Source organism: Pan paniscus, chromosome 20 (assembly GCF_029289425.2).
Source record: "Pan paniscus chromosome 20, NHGRI_mPanPan1-v2.0_pri, whole genome shotgun sequence".
In the NCBI taxonomy this organism is placed as follows: Eukaryota; Metazoa; Chordata; class Mammalia; order Primates; family Hominidae; genus Pan; species Pan paniscus.
Window position 1 is genome coordinate 16,234,752 of NC_073269.2, and position 21,863 is coordinate 16,256,614.

General features: G+C 50.7%; 1 protein-coding gene across 1 annotated transcript; it reads right to left on the reverse strand.

Annotated features, from left to right (window-relative positions):
* Positions 1-1,373: 1,373 nt before the first annotated feature.
* RAB3D (RAB3D, member RAS oncogene family) lies at positions 1,374-21,853 on the reverse strand. Its single transcript, XM_003830486.4, has 5 exons — positions 18,779-21,853; positions 16,485-16,773; positions 14,980-15,098; positions 14,763-14,887; positions 1,374-4,882 (listed from the first exon to the last, which is right to left on the reverse strand). The coding sequence occupies exons 2-5, from the start codon at positions 16,710-16,712 to the stop codon at positions 4,695-4,697; spliced, it is 660 nt and encodes a 219-aa protein (XP_003830534.1). The 5' UTR covers positions 16,713-16,773; positions 18,779-21,853; the 3' UTR covers positions 1,374-4,694.
* Positions 21,854-21,863: the final 10 nt, after the last annotated feature.

The window sequence follows — 21,863 nt, forward strand, 5'->3', positions numbered from 1 at the left end:
AAGAAAAAGAAAAAAATGCTGGGGAGGGAGATTGCAGTACTAAATCAGGGGAGGGGGCAGTGAGAAAGTGAGATTTGTACAGTAGCCCAAAAGAGGAAGTTCGGTTAGGGGAGCTTTGCTGTATTAGTCTGTTTTCCTACTGCTGGAAAGAACTGCCCAAGACTGGGTAATTTATAAAGGAAAGAGGTTTGGCCGTGTACGGTGGTTCACGCCTGTAATCCCAGCATTTTGGGAGGCCAAGGTGGGCAGATCATGAGGTCAGGCGTTCGAGACCAGCCTGGCCAACGTGGTGAAACCCCGTCTCTACTAAAAACACAAAAATTAGCCAGGCGTAGTGGAGCGTGCCTGTAATCCCAGCTACTCGGGAGGCTGAGGCAGGAGAATTGCTTGAACCTGGGAGGTGGGGAGGTTGCAGTGAGCCAAGATGGCACCACTGCACTCCAGCTGGGTGGCAGAGTAGGACTGAGTCTCAAAAAAAAAAAAACAAAAAAAGAAACCCAAAAAAACATAAGAGGTTTAATTTACTCACAGTTCAACATGGCTGGGGAGACCTCAGGAAATTTACAATTATAACAGAAGGCAAAGGGGAAGCCAGACACCTTCTTCACAAGGTGGCCAGAAGGAGAAGAGCCGAGAGAAGGCGGAAGAATCCCTTATAAAACCATCAGATCTCGTGAGAACTCACTTGCTATCAGGAGAACAGCATGAGGGAACCGCCCCCAGGATTCAATGACCTCCACCTGGTCTCTCCCTTGACACGTGGGGATTATGGGGATTACAATTCCAGATGAGATTTGGGTGGGGACACAAAGCCAAACCATATCAACTGTGACTACCTTGGGTAAGGGCCATCCAGGCAGAGGCAGGGGAAACATTCTGGGCAAAGGCCTTGGGGCAGGGGCCTGGTATGTTCAGATAGCAGCAAGTAGGCCAGAGCGGCCGGAGGGGAGCAAGTGTGGGGAGGCCAGTGGAGAGATGAGGGTAGGGAAGGGATGGATCAGATCATGCAGGGCCCCGGGGGCCATAGGAAGGACCTCAGCATTTACTGCAAGTAAGGTGGGAGCCATCGAAGGTTCTAAGCAGAGGAGGAATGCGCTGTGACTCAGGTGTTCACAGGTGCCCTCTTGCTGCTGGGGAGAGAACTGAGCTTTTTACTAGAAGTAGTTGAGGGAAATAGTGTCCTCCCTACCTTCCATATAACAGAGCTTTCCAAGGTCAAGGTGGTGGCCATGGGACCCAGTGGGAGGCAGCCCGAGGCCCGGTGAGGTTTCTGCTGTGTCTTGAAGAGCCCTTGACTGACATCTGCTTAGTTGCAAATCAACCCCCCTTTCCCAGAAACACACTTCACTAATGGAAATAAAAGCACAACTATGTTTGGGCATGACGGATTTAATTTTTTCTTGTTGAGAAAAGAGTACATCTTTCCAAACTGGACATCAAGGAATTGCTACACAGAAGAACCACATCCAGGATAGAAAGGACCAGCCAGAGCTCGTTCCGTAGTGTATTTCAGAATCGTCAGGGAGGAGCCGGGAGCGGAATTATCGCGTTAACACTGAGACCACATTTCACCTGTTACTTGTTTTTCTAAATGGAGTAGGAGAGAAAGATGCTAAAATGTGATCTTGGGAGGAGTCCCCCAGTCCCCCGAAAAAGAAGAAGAAGAAGAAGAAAAAAAGCAGAACTCCAAACCCCTGTGGTCATGGCAATTTCCCATCAAAACTGCCCATGTAAACACAAGCTGCTAAAAGTGAATGTTAAGAAGGAAGGCACTGGTTAGTGGGTGGTCCTGACCAATCCCCTGGAGCTGGAGAGGGGTTTTCCCACGGCCTTTGGTTTAATGTGTCTGTAAACTCAACAAACCTCCGTTTCCCTGAGGTAATCTGCAAAAACATCAGTTTTCAGTCCCCAGAGACCATTTCCAATTAAACCTCGCCCCCCAAATCATTCAATGTAACATTTGCCTTATTTTTAGAAGAAACAAATGTTCCCATATTATTCCCAGTTTTTGAGAGAATCCTGAGGCACCTCTCTCGGCTGCTACTTGAAGTTGAATTCTTGAAAAATCTTATGTAAACAGAAAGCTTAGGCCAGGTCAGGAGTAAAATGCAGTCAAAGCTGTTTCTCATCACACAGGTGATTACAGGTTAGCTCTGCCCTATTCAAGACAATCTGATCCATTCCTTTTTTTGACAGCAGTTTAGAGACAATTGGCCAACAAAACCAGCCTGGCCAACAAGGTGAAACCGTCGCTACTAAAAATGCAAAACTTAGCTGGGCGTGGTGGCAGGTGCCTGTAGTCCCAGCTACTTAGGAGGCTGAGACAGGAGAATCGCTTGAACCCAGGAGGTGGAGGTTGCAGTGAGCTGAGATCATGCTACTGCACTCCGGCCTGGGCGACAGAGCGACTCTCTGTCTTAAAAAAACAAACAAACAAACCTCAGCAGGCCATATTGCATATTGAGAAGTCTTTTTGAAGCTGCTTTAGTTTGACTTTAGCGTTAAAGTAACTAAAAATTTTTGACTCCCGCCCACATACTCAGATACCCTCACTTTGTGTATAGGATTTGTCCATTTCACCTCAGTCATCTAATTTGTTGGTATAAAAGATACCCTCGGCTGGGCGTGATGGCTCACGCCTGTAATCCCAGCACTTTGGGAGGCCAAAGCAAGTGGATCACTTGAAGTCAGTTTGAGACAAGCCTCACCAACATGGTGAAACCCCTTCTCTACTAAAAATACAAAATTTAGCCAGGTGTGGTGGCAGGTGCCTGTAATGCCAGCTACTCAGGAGGCTGAGGCAGGAGAATCGCTTGAATCCTGGAGGTGGAGGTTGCAGTGAGCCGAGATTGTGCCACCGCACTCCAGCCTGGGCAATAGAGCGAGACTCTGTATCAAAAAAACAAACAAAAAAAAGATACCCCACTCCAAAGTTCTAAGGGTAGCCTCTGGTATGAAGAAACCAGGGCTCCCTAGAAATAAATCTAAACTTGAACCAGGCTTTCCCCCTCACACATACCCCAGGGAAGAGGCTGAGCTCATGAAAGCTGCAGGAAGTCATTTTGGCTTCAGGGGCTGGGAGAGCAGACACAACCTCTGAAACAGAGTCAGGGACGTGGGAACATAAAACATCCGCTTAGCCATCCTAACAGTGCTGGTCCTATTAAGGGGTGTTGGTTGGTGTTTGGGAGCAAAGAAAAGGTGCTGCGCCCCTAGAGTTTGGAATCTGATGGGCAGAAAGTGCCTCTAAACTGGAGGTCAAGATGTACATCTTCAAACTGCACACGTAACCTCTGAGCAGAAGCCCCTGGAGGTGGGGACCCCAGCTTCAGAGACTCCCCGGCACTGATCACAGTCCATCCCCCCCATTCACATAAGGGCCTGCCACTCTCAGGCTGTCTACAAAGTACAAGCAGTGACAGCAAGTTACTCAATCCTACCTCCTCACCCCTTCCGCCCAACCCCCAGCATCCCTTAGAAGTGACCCCTAGTTTGAGGCTGTGGTGAGCTATGATTGCACCACTGCACTCCAGCCTGGGCGACAGAGCCAGACCATCTCAAAAAGAAAGAAAGAAAAAAAAAAAGAAGTGACTCCTCCATTAGCAAAAATTGTCACATCCCTGGGCCCTGCCGATGACAAGGATTGGGAAATGGACATTGGGTCTTGAAGGGCCCCCCTCAAGTCGGAGCCCAGGTGCTTACATCAGAAAGTCGCCGACAACTGCCTGTGGTGGCTGGGAACGTTGCTTCATTTCCTTTTCTAGCAGGATGTATGATTGGGCAAGAACTTGCTTAAAACACAACCAGCTTAACAGGGCCTGGGAGGGAGGCCCCAGGCTCCTGGCTCTGAGGTTAATTAACTTCTGGCCGAAAGCCCAGAGCCGGAGTGCTAGGGGTTGGGCGAATCTCTGCCCAGTCTAATGTGGTCCATAGTTCCAGAATTCACTTCAGGATCAGAGATGTGGTGAACACAGCAAAAACAGTGGCAGGGTCGTGGGTGATGTGGATCTTGGGGGAAGCTTGGAAGGCACTTCTGGGGTCCCTGAAGCCGGGGGGTTGAGGGGATCTGACTCCTTGTCCCTTCTACAATGGGGAAAGGCCGCTTTAATGCTGCTTTTTGCAAGTAGAGGGTCTGCAGGGGTCAAAGGGATCACCATCCCACCTTGGAATCCAGAAAGTTCGTGGGGGCAGGCTCAGAGACCAGCCTGCAGGACCTGAGAAAGAGGCGCCGCCTTCCCTGAATGAACTCCAAGAACCCACACTGCGAGGAAGAAGATAAACCATCTTCCACCAGCTTGGGAATATCAGTCCTGCCCAACCCAGAAGAGACCTGGAAAATGGTTCTAAGCTAGAAGGCACCACGGATGCCCCTCCATCAGAAAGAGTGGGACGTGTCACCCATGGCCACCCTCAACACACCCTGGAAAGCAGCAAGCTCATGCACGTCAGTGTCCCCGGGCCTCTGCCTGCCATGCAGAACTGAGTCCCCATGGTCCGCAGCCTCCCACTGGGGCTGCCTGAGGAACCTGGCAGCCACGGCGACATTGTGAAGGAATGAGCCATGCAGGAGTCGGGGAGCAGTTGACAGGAGGGAAGGGATTGCCCTGAGCTTGGAGATAACCACTGTGGCTCACGCCTCGATCACAGTCCCTGCCGAGGCAGGAGAGGGGTGGGTGGGGGGTTGGGGGCCATCTCTAGCAGCTGCAGCTGCTGGGCTGGGGGGCTGGAGCATCCCCCACGGCCGGGCCTTTCCCGTTGCTGCCTGAGCTGGAGCTGGGTTCCAGGGACTCGTTCATCTTCTCGCAGATGACATCCACCAGGCGCTCGAAGACCTGCTTCACATTGATGTTCTCCTTGGCACTGGCTTCAAAGAACTCGAAACCTGGATGAATGTTAAGGTGGGGACACTCGTAAGACCCCTGAGGGGCAGAGTCTCAGCTGTGGCATCACAGAAACCTGGCTTCTAAGCCTAGTTCTGCTCTTTATCCTGCTGTGGGACCTTGGTTGTGTGCCTTTGCCACTCCAAGCCTCAGTTTGCTCACCTGTAAAATGGGAATGATGATCCTACCAATGATAAAAATCTGTGGCAGGCCAGGCGCAGGGGCTTATGCCTGTAATCCTGGCACTAAAGGAAGCTTCAGCGGGAGGATCGCTTGAGGCCAGGAGTTCAAGACCAGCCTGGGCAACATAGCAAGGCCCTATCTCTACAATAAATTTTTTTAAAAAGTAGATGGGCGGCCAGGTGAGGAGGCTCATGCCTATAATCCCAGCACTTTGGGAGGCCGAGGCGGGAGGATCATTTGAGGTCAGGAGTTCAAGACCAGCCTGACCAACATGGTGAAACCCCGTCTCTACTAAAAAGACAAAAAATTAGCTGGGCATGGTGGCACGCGTCTGTAATCCCAGCTACTCGGGAGGCTGAGGCAGGAGAATTGCTTGAATCTGGGAGGCGGAGGTTATAGTGAGCTGAGATCACACCACTGTACTCCAGCCTGGGCAACAGAGCGAGATTCTATTAAAAAAAAAAAAATAGAGGGGCATGGTGGCGTTCACCTGCAGTCTCAGCTACTCGGAAGGTTAAGGCAGGAGAATGGTTTGAGCCCAGGAGGTCAAGGCAGCAGTGAGCCATGATCACACCACTGCACACCAGCCTGGGTGATGGAGCAAGACCCTGTCTCAAAAACAAAACAAAACGAAACCCTGCGGCTGCAGCCATGGTCTGGACAATCCTAAGATCTCTTTGTCACAAGGCAGTGGCTGCAAGAGTGTAGGTGGGAGGGTACATGAAGAGTTCTGCTGCCCTGCGGCCATGGCAGTGCCCACAGGTGGCTATAGCTCAGCTTCCACCCAATTTCTGCTGCACAGAAAGGCATGGTCAGGAGACCCATCAAGTCACATTTTCCATTGCTTTTTTTAAAAGAGAAACGGTCTCTCTCTATTGCCCAGGCCAGGGTGTAGTGGTGTGAACATGGCTCATTGCAGCCTCAACCTCCTGGGCTCAAGCGATCCTCCCGCCTTGGCCCCCTGAGTAGCTGGGGCTACAGGTGCGCCCCACCACGCCCAGCTAGTTTTTCAATTTTTTCTTTTGTAGAGGTGGGGGTCTCGCTATGTTGCGCAGGCTGGTCTTGAACTGCTGGCCTAAAGCGATCCTCCCGCCTAGGCCTCCCAAAGTGCTGGGTTTACCAGCGTGAGCCACCACGCTGGGCTTCCTGCATCCTTTTAAGTTTCCTGAGGGTCTGCCTGAGAGGAGCTGTCCCTGAATCTCCATGCAGCCCCACCTGCCACATCACCAAGGTAAGCCAGGAATTCAGACAAACGCCTGCCACATTACACATGGCCAAGGGTAAGTGGACCTGTCTTCTCTGTGCGTCATGCTGAACTACGAAAATGGAATCATAATGAGTTAGCCGTGTAATTACCCATTTATTATCTGTCTCCGCTACTAGAAAGCCAGCTCCAGGCAGGCAAGATTTCCGCCCATGGCTGTACCCAGTGCCCGACACGGAGAGGGTGCTTAGAAACTGTCTGCTGAATGGTTGAATGAATGAATGGGTAAATGAACAATAGCAGGGGCAGGACATGAACTTAGATCTCCTACTGTCAGCCCAGAGATATCAAAGCCATCCCACTGTCTTCCTGGGCAGATCTGGTGTTTCCTTATCCGCGCGTGGCTTTGCCTCATACCATCTGTGTTCTTTATTTTTCTTTTTGTTGAGACAGAGTTTCGCTCTTGTCACCCAGGCTGGAGTGTAACGGCACGATCTCAGCCCACTGCAACCTCCGCCTCCCTAGTTCAAGCGATTCTCCTGCTTCAGCCTCCCAAGGAGCTGGGACTGCAGGTGTGCACCACCATGCCAGGCTCATTTTTGTATTTTCAGTAGAGACAGGGTTTCGCTATTTTGGCCAGGCTGGTATCGAACTCTTGACCTCAGATGATCCACCTGCCTCAGCTTCCCAAAGTGCTGGGATTACAGGCATGAACCACCGTGCCCAGCTTATTTTTCTGATATTAATCAGGCGTGGTGGTATGCACCTGTAATCCCAACTACTCAGGAGGCCAAGGCAGGAGAATCACTTGAACCCAAGAGTTCAAGACCAGCCTGGGTAACATAGGGAGACCCTGTCTCTAAAACAAATAAAAATTTTAAAAAGGAAAAAAAATACATTTTTTGGATGTCATTCAATAGAGAAATTTACTGGAGAAACTAGAAACTACAGAAAAGTATTAAGACAGCCTATAATCCCAGTACTTTGGGAGACTGAGGCAGGTGGGTACCTGAGCTCACAAGTTTGAGACCAGCCTGGGCAACATAGCAAGACCCAGTCTCTAAAGAAAATATAAAAATTAAGGCCAGGCATGGTGGTTCACGCCTGTAATACCAGCATTTTGGGAGGCCAAGGTGAGCGGATCACTTGAGGTCTGGAGTTTGAGACCAGCCTGGCCAACATGATGAAACCCCGTCTCTACTAAAAATGCAAAAATTAGCTGGCCATGGTGGTGCACACCTGTGATCCCAGCTACTTAGGAGGCTGAAGCAGGAGGATCACTTGAACCTGGGAGGCGGAGGTTGCAGTGAGCCGAGATTGTGCCATTGTACTCCAGGCTGGGTGACAGAACAAGATACTATCTCAAAAAAAAAAAAAAAAAAAAAAAAAAAAAAAAAAAAAAAGAAGGTTGGGGGGTGCCAGGCGTGGTGGCTCACGCCTGTAATTCCAGCACTTTGGGAGACGGAGGTGGGCGGATCACGAGGTCAGGAGTTCGAGACTGGGGCCAATACGGTGAAACCCCGTCTCTACTAAAAATACAAAATTTAGCTTTGTGTGGTGGCGCGTGCCTGCAGTCCCGGCTACTCAGGAGGCTGAGGCAGAAGAATTGCTTGAACTCGGGAGGTGTAGGTTGCAATGAGCCGAGATTATGCCACTGCACTCCAGCCTGGCAACAGAGCAAGACTCCATCTCAAAATAAATAAATAAATAAATATTAGCCAGGTGTGGTGGCATGCACCCGTAGTCCCACCTACTTGGGAGGCTGAGGTGGGAGGATGACCTAAGCCAGGGAAGTTGAGGCTGCAGTGAGCTGAGGTCATGCCATTGCACTCCAGCCTGGGCAACAGAGTGAGACCCTGTCTCAAAACAAAAACACAAAGAAATGTATGGAGATAGAGATAAAAGTAATTTGTAATCTCATCACTTGGAAACAATTACTATTGGCGTTTTGCTATTTAGCTTTCTAGTCTTTATTCATCTTTTTTTTTTTTTTTTTAAGACAGAGTCTCCCTCTGTTGCCCAGGCTGGAGTGCAATGGTATAATCATAACTCACTATGGCCTTGACTCTTGGGCCCCCTCAGTCTCCCAAGCAGCTGGGACTATAGGGGTGTGCCACCACACACAGCCAATTTTTGGTATTTTTTATAGGGGTGGGGCTTCACCATGTTGCCCATGCTGGTCTCTAACTGCTAGACTCAAGTGATCCTCTGCCTTGACTTCCCAAAGTGCAAGGATTACAGGCATGAGCCACCATGCCCAGCCTTTAGTCTTTTTCTATATAAATATGTCATTGTTGGGGTTAGGTTTGTAGGGGATGTGTGTGTACACATGTATGTGTGTCTGGCTTTTTTTCCTACAAAATTGGAATCAGGCCAGGCATGGTGGCTCACACCTGTAATCCCAGCAGTTTGGGAGGCCGAGGCAGCGGATCACCTGAGGTCAGGAGTTTGATACCAGCCTGACCAACATGGTGAAACCCCATCTCTACTAAAAATACAAAAGTAGCCAGGCGTGGTGGCACATGCCTGTAATCCCAGCTATTCGGGAGGCTGAGGCAGGAGAATTCCTTGAACCTGGGAGGCGGAGGTTGCAGCGAGCCAAGATTGTGCCACTGCACTCCAGCCTGGGCAACAAGAGCGAAACTCCATCTCAAAAAAAAAAATAGAACAAAAGAAAAGAAAAAAAAATTGGGATCAAATTCTGTCTCCTGCTTTGTACGCCAATCTTCTTTTTGTGTGTGTGTGAGATACAGGCTCACTCCATCACCCAGGCTGGAACGCAATGGCGCGATCTCGGCTCATTGCAACCTCCGCCTCCCAGGTTCAAATGGTTCTCATACCTCAGCTTTCCAAGTAGCTGGGATTACAGGCACGTGCCACCACACCCAGCTAATTTTTGTATTTTTGGTAGAGACAGGGTTTTACCATGTTGGCCAGGCTGGTCTCGAACTCCTGACATCAAGTGATCTGCCCACTTCAGCCTCCCAAAGTGCTAGGATTATAGGCGTGAGCCACCGAACCCGGCCTGTACTCCAATATTTTAAACATAATAACAGAAAGTGAGAATCCCCCTTTACCCTGAGACCCCAGATATAATCCGCAAGTAGGTGTGGAAAGCACCTCCAAGTATTCCAGCCCATCGCGGGCGTTAACTGATTTCACCACTTCCAGGCTAACTGGGGATCCAGGGCCCTGCCCCACAGAACAGAGATCCAGTTTCTCCAACAAAGCAATGGCAAGAATAAAAGGGGAAAGGGACTGGTTATGGCTTAGAGATCAGCAAACCTCCTCTGTAAAAGGCCAGATCGTAAATATTTTAGGCTTTCTGGGTCATATGGTCTCTGTCTCAATTACTCAATTCCGCGCTTGAAGCACTGTTTATACCCTTTTCTGTATTGAGACAGCCTGTAATCACAGACGTGTGATTACCATAAAAATAGCAACCATAGACAATGCATCAACAAATAGGCATCAACTGAGCACGGGTGTGAGTTCACTCCTGTGATCCCAGCACTTTGGGAGGCCAAGGTGGGAGGATTGCTTAAGCCCAGGAGTTCAAGATCAGCCCAGACAACATGGCAAGACCTATCTCTTAAATTTTTTTTTTTTTTTTGAGACGGAGTCTCGCTCTCTTGCCCAGGCTGGAGTGCAGTGGCGCGATCTCGGCTCACTGCAACCTCTGCCTCCCAGGTTCAAGCAATTCTCCTGCCTCAGCCTCCTGAGTAGCTGGGATTACAGGTGTGTACCACCATGCCCAGCTAATTTTTTTGTATTTTTAGTAGAGATGGGGTTTCACCAGGTTGGCCAGGGTGGTCTCAAGCTTCTGACTTTGTGATCCACCCGCCTCGGCCTCCCAAAGTGCTGGGATTACAGGCATGAGCCACTGCGCCCGGCAAAAAAAATTTTTTTTAATTAGGCAGGTGTGGTGGAGTACACCTGGCGTTCCAGCTACTTGGGAGGCTGAGGTGGGAGGATCACTTGAGCCCAGGAGTTGGAGGCTGCTTTGAGTTATGATCGTGCCACTGCACTCCAGCCTGAGCACCGGAGAGAGACCTTGTCTCAAAAAAAAAAAAAAAAATTAAAAAAATTAATGGTTGGGAGGTCGAGGCGGGTGGATCACCTGAGGTCAGGAATTCCAGACCAGCCTGGCCAACATAGTGAAACCCCGTCTCTACTAAAGACACAAAAATTAGCCAGGCCCCGTGGTGGCGGGTGCCTGTAATCCCAGCTACTCAGGAGGCTGAGGCAAGAGAATCACTTGAACCGGGGAGGCGGAGGTGGCAGTGAGCTGAAATCGCGCCATTGCACTCCAGCCTGGGCGACAAGAGCAAGACTCTGTGTAAAAAAAAAATTCTTTTAAAAGGGTATGGCTGTGTCTCAGAAAAACTTCATTTATAGATACAAATTTGAATTTCATATAAATTAACCATGTCATATTATTTTTTTTTCAACCACTTAAAAATGTAAAAACCAACCAGGTGCCGTGGCTCATGCCTGTAATCCCAGCACTTTGGGAGGCTGAGGCAGGCTGACTGCTTGAGCCCAGGAGTTCAAGACCAGCCTAGGCAATATAGTGAGACCTCATCTCTACAAAAAAATAAAAATAAAAAATTAGCCAGTGTGCTGGCTTACACTAGTAGTCCCAGCTACTTGAAAGGCTGAGGCAGCAGAATCGCTTGAGCCCAGGAGTCCGAGGCTACAGGGAGCTTTAAACTTATTTTGTAGAGTTGGGGTCTCACTATGTTGCCCAGGCTGGTCTCTAACCCCTGGGCTCAAGCAATCCTCCCTCCTCAGCCCCCTAAAGTGGTGGGATCACACCACTGTACTCCAGCCTGGGTGAAAGAGTGAGGCTCTGTCTCTATTATTTAAAAAACAACAACGACAACAAAACAGCTGGAGTCGCATAGTGAAGTGTTTACAGACAAAAGGTTTCGATGTCAAGGGTTTGCTTCTCAATGCTCTAGGAAAAAAAGGAAAAGTATTTTGGGGGAATAGATGATTCAAGATTGAATAAATGTTGAGATCTAATTAAGCTGAATAATGTTTTATCAAAGTCTATTATACATTCCTTTCTACTTGTGAATGTATTTGAACTTTTTTTAGATGGAGTTTCACTCTTCTTACCCAGGCTGGAGTGCAATGGTGCGATCTCAGCTCACGCAACCTCCGCCTCCTGGGTTCAAGCGATTCTCCTCCCTCAGCCTCCTGAGTAGCCGGAATTACAGGCATGCGCCACCACGACCGGCTAATTTTGTATTTTTGGTAGAGATGAGGTTTCTCCATGTTGGTCAGGTTGGTCTCAAACTCCTGACCTCAGGTGATCCACCTGCCTCGGCCTCCCAAAGTGCTGGGATTACAGGCATGAGCCACCACGCCTGGCCGAACATTTCTTATTTTATTTCATTGTTTTTTGAGACAAGGTCTCACTCTGTCACCCAGGCTGGCATACAGTGGTGCAATCTTGGCTCAATGCAACCTCTGCCTCCCAGGCTCAAGCGATCCTCCCACTTCAGCCTCCTGAGTAGCTGAGACTACAGGTGTGAGCCACCATGCTTAGCTAATTTTTGCATTTTTTTGTAGAGACAGGGTTTACCATGTTGACCAGGCTGGTCTCAAAGTCCTGGGCTTGAGCAATCTACCCACCTTGCCCTCCCAATGTGCTGAGAGTATTTGAACATTTTTATCACAAAAAGTTATTATTTTCTTCCTTTTTTGAGACAGGGTCTCGCTATATTGCCCAAGCTGGTCTCAAATTCTTGGCCTGAAGCAATCCTCCTAATTCAGTCTCCAGAGTAGCTGGGATTACAAGCACATGCCACCATTCCTGGCCAAAGTTATTTTTTTAAAAAAGTGTAGGCCGGGACTATAAAAACCAACCAGGTGCAGTGACTCCATCTCAAAAAAAAAAAGTGTTAAGAACATCTGTGAATCAAGCTGGCAGATTTCTTGCCTCATGTGTCCAAAGAAATATATGTAAAAATGATTGCTGCAGCTGCATTTTTCAGAGGAAAAGGCTAGAAATAATCTCCATGGCTGTCAACAGAGGAAAAGGTTAAGGAAACACGAAATGGAATAGTACACAGCCATGCAAAAGAATGAGCCAGCTCTGGGGCTGATGGAGAAATATTTCTTTTTTTTTTTTTTTTTTGAGAAAGAGTCCTGCTCTTCCACCCAGGCTGGAGTGCAGTGGCGTGATCTTGGCTCACTGCAAGTTCCACCTCCTGGGTTCACACCATTCTCTTGCCTCAGCCTCCCAAGAAGCTGGGACTACAGGCGCCCGCCACCACGCCTGGCTAATTTTTTTGTGTTTTTAGTAGAGACGGAGTTTCACAATGTTAGCCAGGATGTTCTTGATCTCCTGACCTCGTGATCCGCCCTCTTCGGCCTCCCAAAGTGCTGGGATTACAACCGTGAGCCACCGCGCCCGGCAGAGAAATATTTCTAGGATATATTATTTAGTAGAAAAGTTCAAAGTGCAGGAAAGGGTATATACAGTAGGGAACATCTGTGTAAAACAAAAAAGTAGCCAATGTGTTGTCAATGCCTGTGGGTGCTCAGCATATTTCTGGAAAGAGATACAAGAATCAGAGAAGCTGGGAGACCAGAACTGCAGGTGGGAAGTGGGTTATTGCCTTAGTCTCTTCCTGTGCCTTCTGAATTTTGCACATAGGGTGCTGGCTTGGATGGGGCTTATGGGAAAGCTGGGGTTAAAAACTGACTGCAAGCATCAGTTTCTTTCTTTCCTTTTTTTTTTTTCTTTTGAGACAGAGTCTCCCCCCATTGCCCAGGCTGGAGTGCAGTGGCGTGATATCGGCTCACTGCAGCCTCCACCTCTCAGGTTCAAGTGATTCTTCTGCCTCAGCCTCCCAAGTAGCTGGGATTACAGGCGTCTGTCACCATGCCCGGCTAATTTTTGTGCATTTTTAGTAGAGACGGGGTTTTGCCATGTTGGCCAGGCTGGTCTAGAACTCCTGGCCTCAGGTGATCTGCCTGTCTCAGCCTCCCAAAGTGCTGGGATTTCAGGCATGAGCCACCACGCCCGGCCACAAATAAAGTTTTATTGGCAAACAGTCACACCCATTCATTTATGCATTGTCTGTGGCTGCTGTCATGCAGAGTTGGGTAGTTGCCATAGAGACTGTATGGCCAAAAATATTTACTATCTGGCCCTTTAAGAAAAGGTTTGCTGACTCCTGGACTAAAGAAAGCAGTCGCATCCACTATTTTGCTGGAACAAAACAGCCAGGCACGGTGGCTCACGCCTGTAATCCCAACACTTCGGGAGGCTGAGGCAGGTGGATCACCTGTCAGGGGTTCAAGACCAGCCTGGCCAACATGGCAAAACCCCATCTCTACTGAAAATACAAAAATGAGTCAGGCATGCTGCGCACACCTGTAATCCTGGATACTCAGGAGGCTGAGGAAGGAGAATCACTTGAATGCAGGACGTAGAGGTTGCAGTGAGCCAAGATCGCACCACTGCACTCTAGCCTGGGCAACAGAGGGAGACTCCATCTCAAACAAAAACAAAAACAAACCATAAAGAACATCCCCTTGGGCTGGTGTGGTGGCTCATGCCTGCAATCCTAGCACTTTGGGAGGCTGAGGAGGGAGGATCACTTAAGGTCAGGAGTTCGAGGCCAGCCCGGGAAACATAGCGAGACCCTATCTCCACGCAAAATAAAAAAAAAAGGCCAGGCATGGTGCCTCACGCTTGTAATCCCAGCACTTTGGGAGGCCAAGGCGGGCAGATCACGAGGTCAGGAGATGGAGACCATCCTGGCTAACATGGTGAAACCCCATCTTTACTAAAAATATAAAAAATTAGCTGGGCATGGTGGCACGCGCCAGTAGTACCAGCTACTTGGGAGGCTGAAGCAGGAGAATTGCTTGAACCTGGGAGGTGGAGGCTGCAGTGAGCCAATACGGCACCACTGCACTCCAGTCTGGGTGACAGAGTGAGACTCCAACTCAAAAAAATAAAATAAACCTGGGAAGCGGAGCTTGCAGTGAGCCGAGATCGCGCCACTGCACTTCAGCCTGGGCGACAGAGCGAGACTCCGTCTCAAAAAAATAAAAAATAAAAAAATAAAGAACATCCCCATCCTTTTCCATGGCTGCTGTATTCCACCATGTGAATATACTTTATGTCCACTTGGTTCTCCAACTGTGAGACACCTGGGGGGGATCTGTAGGTTTCACTCCTACTAATACTACTACTACACTCCACACACCATATCCCACATGGGTGAGGATATCTCTAGGATCAATTTCCAGAAATGGTTTTGCTGGGTTCCCAGGGGATAGGCAGTGGGGCAGTGGGAGTTCCTGCGCGTGGATCCCCTGCAATTAAACGGGACATGTGGCATACACATGGGTATCTTCCTGGGCAGATCCTCAAAGGATCAGCGACTGGGTTGGATCCTGAATCAGAGGATGGGGATGAGGGTTTGGTTCTGGGAGACCAGGGCCTGTGGCCCAGGCTGGGCACTAACCAAGGTCGTCGGCGAGCCTCCGGCCATCCTCAGCAGGCACAACACGTTCGTCCTCCAGGTCACACTTGTTCCCCACCAGGATGACCTGGGCGTTGTCCCAGGAGTAGGTCTTGATTTGCGTGGCCCTGCAGAGTTACCAGTGGTGAGCCATGAGCCGGGGGGTTAGGGGTCAGAGGAGAGGGCAAAGATCAGGGGTCCATGATCAGCAAGCACTCACCAGTCCTGCACAGCGGCAAAGGATTCCTGATTGGCGATGTCATACATGAGCAGGAAGCCCATGGCTCCCCGGTAGTAGGCTGTGGTGATGGTGCGGTAGCGCTCCTGGCCCGCTGTGTCCTGGACAAATGGCAGTGGCAGTTGGCTGGGAACTACCTGTTTCCCAGTCCACCCCTGTCTGAGAGGGGCACTGCCCTGTACTCATAGCCCCAGCCTTATGGGGGAGACACAGACTTGCTTGTACAACCTCTGGTCTGATGGAGAATACACAGATCCTGCCCTCACAACCCCAGTCTGATGGGGGAGGCATGGATTCATTACCAAGGGATCTCCCCAGTCTGATGAGGGAGAGACTTGGGCTTGCCCTTGAGGGGTTCCAAGTCTCAGGGGTCAGTGGCCTCTCACAGACTTATGAGCCCCTTTGACCTTGTCTCTAAGAACCAACTGGGCCAGATGGTACCATCCTGACAGGACACCTTGGTACTCTTGCTACCACGATGATTGTTACCAGCGGCTAAATTGGGAGAGGGGGCTGGGTGTGACTCTGCAGACCAGGTCGGTCCAATGGGGGTCCCAGGGTCCCCTCTAAGATGGTACCTAAAACTCTTTCCCATTGGTCACCAGCACCTGGGACCTTTCTTTTTTCTTTCTTTCTTTTTTTAATAGATGGGGTCTTGCCCTGTCACCCATGCTGGAGTGCAGTGGTGCAATCATAGCTCACTGCAGCCTCGAACTCCTGGGCTCAAGCAATCCTCTTGCCTCAGCCTCCTGAATAGCTGAGACTACAGGCGGGAGCTACCATGCTGGGCTAATGTTTAAAGTTTTTTTTAGAGATGAGATCTCGCTATGTTGTCCAGGCTGGTCTGGAACCGCTGGGCTCAAGTGATGCTCCACCTCAGCCTCCCAAAGTGTTGGGATTACAGGCATAAGCCACCACGCTAGTGTCACAAGTACTTCAAACATGTCTTAGGTTAGTATCATCTCCGCAATCAGACCCCCAGGAATAATACTGTTTCCCGCCAGGCACAGTATTACAGTGGCTCATGCCTGTAATCCCAGCGCTTTGGGAGGCCGAGGTGGGCGGATCACGAGGTCAGGAGTTCGAGACCAGCCTGGCCAACATGGTGAAACCCCATCTCTATTAAAAGTATAAACAATTAGCCGGGTGTGGTGGCGTGCACCTGTAATCTCAGCTACTTGGGAGACTGAGGCAGAAGAATTGCTTGAACCCAGGAGACGGAGGTTGCAGTGAGCCAACATTGTGCCATTGTGCTCCAGCCTGGGCGACAGAGCAAGACTCCGTCTCGAGAGAAAAAAAAAAAAAAAAGGTCGAGGCAGGAGAATCGCTTGAACCCAGGAGATGGAGGTTGCAGTGAGCCGAGATCCCGCCACTGCCCTCCAGCCTGGGCAACAGAGCTAGACTCCATCTCAAAAAAAAAAAGAACCCTCCAATGAACTTTCCTGGAGGGACCCCACCCCCAACCCACAGCCAGCCTCCCAGCCTACCCAGATCTGCAGCTTGATCCTCTTGTCATGGCGGTAGACAGTCTTGACCTTGAAATCGATGCCCACAGTACTGACGAAGGCGGGCGTGAAGGAGTCGTCCGCGTATCGGAACAGGAAGGAAGTCTTGCCCACGCTGCTGTTGCCTATCAGTAGCAGTTTGAACATATAGTCGAAGTTCTGATCTGCTGCATCCCGTGGGCCTGCCTGGGGGTCTCCAGCTGATGCCATCTTGGCACAAGCCTCCTGGGACAGGGAGACCTGAAATCCTCTGGGAGAGGAGACGGGCGTCCTGCAGGGGAATCAAACGTCAAGAACAGCTCCTGTGAATGCACCAGGCCTGGATTCAAATCTCAGCTCGGTCACTCGGAGACCAAGTGATGCTGGATGCATCGCTTGCCCCCTCTAGACCTCAGTGTCCTCTTCTGCAAAATGGGATGTTTGTCATAGTCCCTTCCTGAATGAGTAGTTGGTTGTGAGCCTAAAACGAGTTTCTTTCTTTCTTCTTTTTTTTTTTTAGAGACAAGATCTCGCTCTGTTGCCTGAGGCTGGAGCGCAGTGGCGTGATCATAGCTCACTGCAGTCTTGACCTCCTGGGCTCGAGTGATCCTCCTGCCTCAGCCTCCCAAGTAGCTGGGACTACAGACATGCCACCACATCAGGCTAATTACAAAAATTTTTTTTTGTAGAGATGGGGTCTCATTATGTTGCCCATGCTGGTTTCAAACTCCTCTGCTCAAGCAATCCTCCTGCCTCAGCCTTCCAATGTGCTAGGATTACAGGCATGAGCCACCACGCCCGACCTAAAATGTGTTTCTTTATTCATTCAACAAATGCTTACTCTCTGCCAGGCCCTGTTCTCTGTGGAAATGCAGCTGTGAATAGGACAAGAAAAAGTCCATCCTCGGGTGGTCACGTTCCTTCCAGTGGGAAGGTATTAACACACGTAACGGTCATTAGACAGTGCCTGGTATAGAGCTGGGGCACAAAAAATGTGACTGCTGTTTAATCTTCACACCCTGTGGCGTAACTGAGTCTGTATTGGGGTGGAGGGTGGGGAGACCTTTCCTATCTGGAAACCCAGAGGCCTAGCAAAGGGTTCAAGTGCAAGGCCGAGGGTAAGGGGCTCTGGCCCCTGCAGAACTAGATTCTGGAGAAGGCACAGGTGTGGACTTCGCCCCAGCGTGTGCAGCCGGTGTGGCCCAAGTGTAAGCTGGGGTGGGGTGGGGGGAGGACCTGCCAGCTGGATAAGCTGGATAGAGCCCCTGATTAAGGCTTGGGTGTTGACTTTGGCAGGTGTCAGCCACTGGGGCGCCTGCCGCCCACCAACTCATGCCAAATACAACCCCTTCTCTGAGTTCCAAGGGGAAGGGGTTTTCTATGTACAGGGCCCAGGTTTAAAGTCCAGTTCTACCCCCTAAATGGGTACTGCTATTTTCTATTTGTCAAAGGGGCCGGGCCTGTCTCCTTCTGCCCAAGGCTGACTCACTCCAGCCCCAGTCCACGGAGGCAGGAGTGAGAGTCCTTATACCCAAGGAAACGATCCCAGCCACTTAATTACAACCCCACCACCACGACCACTGCCGCCCACCCTTGGTCTTTCCAGGCAATCTGTCCCACAGCTAGGCTCCTTGAATCTGCCCACACTCCAACATGCTGCTTCATCCGAGTCCAAGGTGCTCCCTCAACCCTCATAACCTCTCCCAGGCCTCAGTTTCCCCAGCTGTCTATGGCCGCTGCGGGAACCGCACGGAGAGGCTGCAGAAGGCCTGGATGCAGGCGGGGCAGAGGCAGAGACAGCCCTGGCACAGCTATTTCTCAACTGCCTTTGGGGCTTTTTTCCATTTTAAACCAGGACCCAACCGGCCCCACCCCGTGTTCCAGGAGAACGAGTTTAAGGAGGGGAAGAGAAGAGGCAGGAAACCTTTCCCCACGCAGGGCAGGGCCGCAAGGCTGGGGCCCCCGCCTCCCCCAGCCTTAGCTCACCTGTGTCAGTCGGTCCCGCCTCTTTCTAACCATCTGCCGACCCTCCCTCAAGCCTGGCCCCGGAGGGCTCGCCTCTGTTCCCCTTCACTAGATTTGGGGCGCCCCAGCCAATGCAGGTGGACTCAGGAGTTTCCCCCATCACCATATGGTCCCAACGCCTGTCCCCAGCTGGGCTCTCTGCCCCGCCCGCGCCCCATCAGCGCTTCCCAAGTGCCCAGCTGGGTGGGGGCGAGGGCAGAGGCGTTCCCCGCAGCCCCGCCTTTGTTCCCCAGACCCCCTACCTTCCTCCCAAACCCCCGTACCCCACAGACCTGCTCGAATGCGGAGGGGCCGGGTGGGCTGCGCTCCTTCCCAGGGGTGACCTCGCGTAGGGGGCGCCGCCTGCAGGGGTTCCGCCTGTGAACTCGCTGCGGCTTGGCCCTGGCCGCGACCCCGACCCCGCAGCCGCAGAAGCCAGCAGCCTGCAGCCACCCGGATCCCGCGCGGGCTCCGCCCAGAAGGCGGAGGAAGGGCCGTTCCCGGAGCGGGGGATGGGGGAGGACGAAGAGGGGCCGAGTCTTGGGCGGGGCTTGCAGAAAGCGGGTGGGAGGGGCTGGAAGCTGCACCAAGCGTCTAGAGCCCGTCCTAGCCAAGCAACATCTCATTTTCCCAACTGCTTGTAAAGAGCTTCTACTATACGCACGGCTGTTAAAAGCATAGAGTCTTGGGCCTGGTTCGAGTCCCAGCTCCACCACTTTCTAGTCTTGTGGCTTTGGACGCGTTACTTAACCTCTTTGAGCCTCAGTTTCCCCATCCGTCAAGTAGCTCATAGCGACAGTACCCAACCTCACAGAGTTGTGGGAAGATTCTGATCTGAGTTAGTGTTTGTCAAGTGCAGTGCCGGCCTTAAAGTAGGCTAGGCCAGGCGCGGTGGCCTGTAATTACAGCAGTTTGGGAGGCCGAAGCAGGAGAATCACTTGAGGCCAGGAGTTTGAGACCAGCTTGGGCATCGTAAGGAGACCTCATCTCTACTAAAAATAACAAAAATTAGCCAGGTGTGGTGGCATGCGTCTGTAACCCCAGCTACTTGGGAGGCTGAGGCAGGAGGATTGCTGGAGACATCGAGGCTGCAGTGAGCCTTGATTGCACCACAGCACTCCAGCCTGGGCAACAGAGCAAGACCCTGTTTCAAATAAATAAAAATAAACGAGAGCTGGGCGCGGTGGCTTATGCCTGTAATTCCAGTACTTTGGGAGGCCAAGGCAGGCGGATCACTTGAGGTCAGGAATTTAAGACCAGCCTGGCCAACATGGTGAAACCTCATCTCTACTAAAAAAAAAAAAATACAAATATTAGGGGCTGGGCACGGTGGCTCACACCTGTAATCTCAGCACTTTGGGAGGCCGAGGTGGGCAGATCACCTGAGGTCGGGAGTTCGAGACTAGCCTGGCCAACGTGAAGAAACCCTGTCTCTACTAGAAAATACAAAATTAGCCAGGTGTGGTGACGCATGCCTGTAATCCCAGTTACTCTGGAAGCTGAGGCAGGAGAATTGCTTGAACCCGGAAGGCAGAGGTTACGGTGAGCTGAGATCACGCCATTGCACTCCAGCCTGGGCAAAAAGAGCGAAACTCTGTCTCAAATAAATAAATAAATATACAAAAATTAGCCGAGCATGGTGGTGCACACCTGTAATCCCAACTACTTGGGAGGCTGAGGCAGGAGAATTGCTTGAACCCAGGAGGTGGAGGTTGCAGTGAGCCGAGATCGCGCCACTGCACTCCAGGTAGACGACGGAGTGAGACTCTGTCTCAAAAAAATAAAATAAAATAAATTAAAAAATAAATGAGGCTGGGCACAGTGTCTGATGCCTGTAATCCCAGCCCTTTGGGAGGCTGAGGCAGGAGGATTCCTTGAGCTCAGGAGTTCAAGGCCAGCCTAGGCAACATAGAGATCCCAACTCTACAAAAAATTTTTTTGAAAATTAGCTGGCCACAAAAAAAAAAAAAAAAAGAAAGAAAGAAAAAGAAAAAAGAAAAAAAAAATTAGCTGGCCATGGGGGCACATACATGTAGTCTTAGCTACTCGGGAGGCTGAGGCAGGGGGATTGCTTGAGCCTGGGAGAGAGAGAGGCTTCAGTAGGTTATGATTGTGCCACTGCACTCCAGCCTAGGTGACAGGGCAAGACTTTATCTCTAAATAAAGAAAGTTAAAGTGGGTTGGATCCCTTTGTGAAATACCCAGGTTTTGCTGGTGTTGGAATCCCAGCGACTCCACCTTACTCAATTTGCTGAACTTCTCTGAGCCCCCACTGCCTCGTGGGAACAAAAGTAGCTGCCTCAAGAGCTGCCACGTGGATGAATGAGGATGAAGTGCATTAGTTAGGAAGGGCTGGGTTATGCTTAGTAACAAGCACTCCCAAAGACTTCATGGCCCCAACAGCTAAGGTTTGGTTCCCATGATGGTTGTTTTGTGAAGTGAAAATGCAGCAAATTATGCACTGTTTTGTAATACTTCTCCTTGGAAGGGACACATGCCACCTCTGCTCACATTTCATTGGCCAAAGCAAGTCACATGGCCACCCCCAATGTCAGTAGGGTGGGAAATATGATTGTCCTCTAGGATCAGAACCATCTGGGCCTGGTGGCTGGCGCCCGTAGTCCGAGCTACTTTGGAGGCTGAGGTGGGAGGATTGCTTGAGTCCAGGAGTTGGAGGCTGCAGTGAGCTATCATCACGCCACTTCACTCCAGCTTGGGTGACAGAGCAAGACCCTGTCAAAAACAAGACAAAACAGGCTGGGCGTGGTGGCTCACGCCTGTAATCCCAGCACTTTGGGAGGCCGAAGCGAGCAGATGGCCTCAGGTCGGGAATTCAAGGCCGGCCTGGCCAGCACTGTGAAACCCCGTCTCTACTAAAAATAACAAAAATTAGATGGGCGTGGTGGCAGGTGTCTGTAATCCCAGCTACTCAGGAAGCTGAGGCAGAATAATCGCTTGAACCCGGGAGGCGGAGGTTGCAGTGAGCCAAGGTCGTGCCATTGCACTCCAGCCTGGGCAACAGAGCAAGACTCTGTCTCAAAAAAAAAAAAAAAAAAAGACAAAACAGCCAGGCATCGTGGCTCATGCCTGTAATCCTAGCACTTTGAGAGGCCAAGGCGGGCGGATCACCTGAGGTCGGGAGTTCAAGACCAGCCTGACCAACATGGAGAAACCCTGTCCCTAGTAAAAATACAAAAAATTAGCCAGGCATGGTGGCGGATGCCTGTAATCCCATCTACTCAGGAGGCTGAGGCAGGAGAATCGCTTGAACCCAGAGGCAGAGGTTGTAGGGAGCTGAGATCGCACCACTGCACTCCAGCCTGGACAACAAGAGTGAAACTCCGTCTCAAAACAAAACAAAACAAAACAAAACAAATA

Coding starts and splice junctions, on each gene's coding strand:
- RAB3D (XM_003830486.4), bottom strand. CDS start 16,712: ATGGCATCAGCTGGAGACCCCCAGGCAGGCCCACGGGATGCAGCAGAT. Junction 15,099..16,484: donor GGATCAAGCTGCAGATCTGG/GTAGGCTGGGAG, acceptor CCATTTGTCCAG/GACACAGCGGGCCAGGAGCG. Junction 14,888..14,979: donor TTTGCCGCTGTGCAGGACTG/GTGAGTGCTTGC, acceptor GTAACTCTGCAG/GGCCACGCAAATCAAGACCT.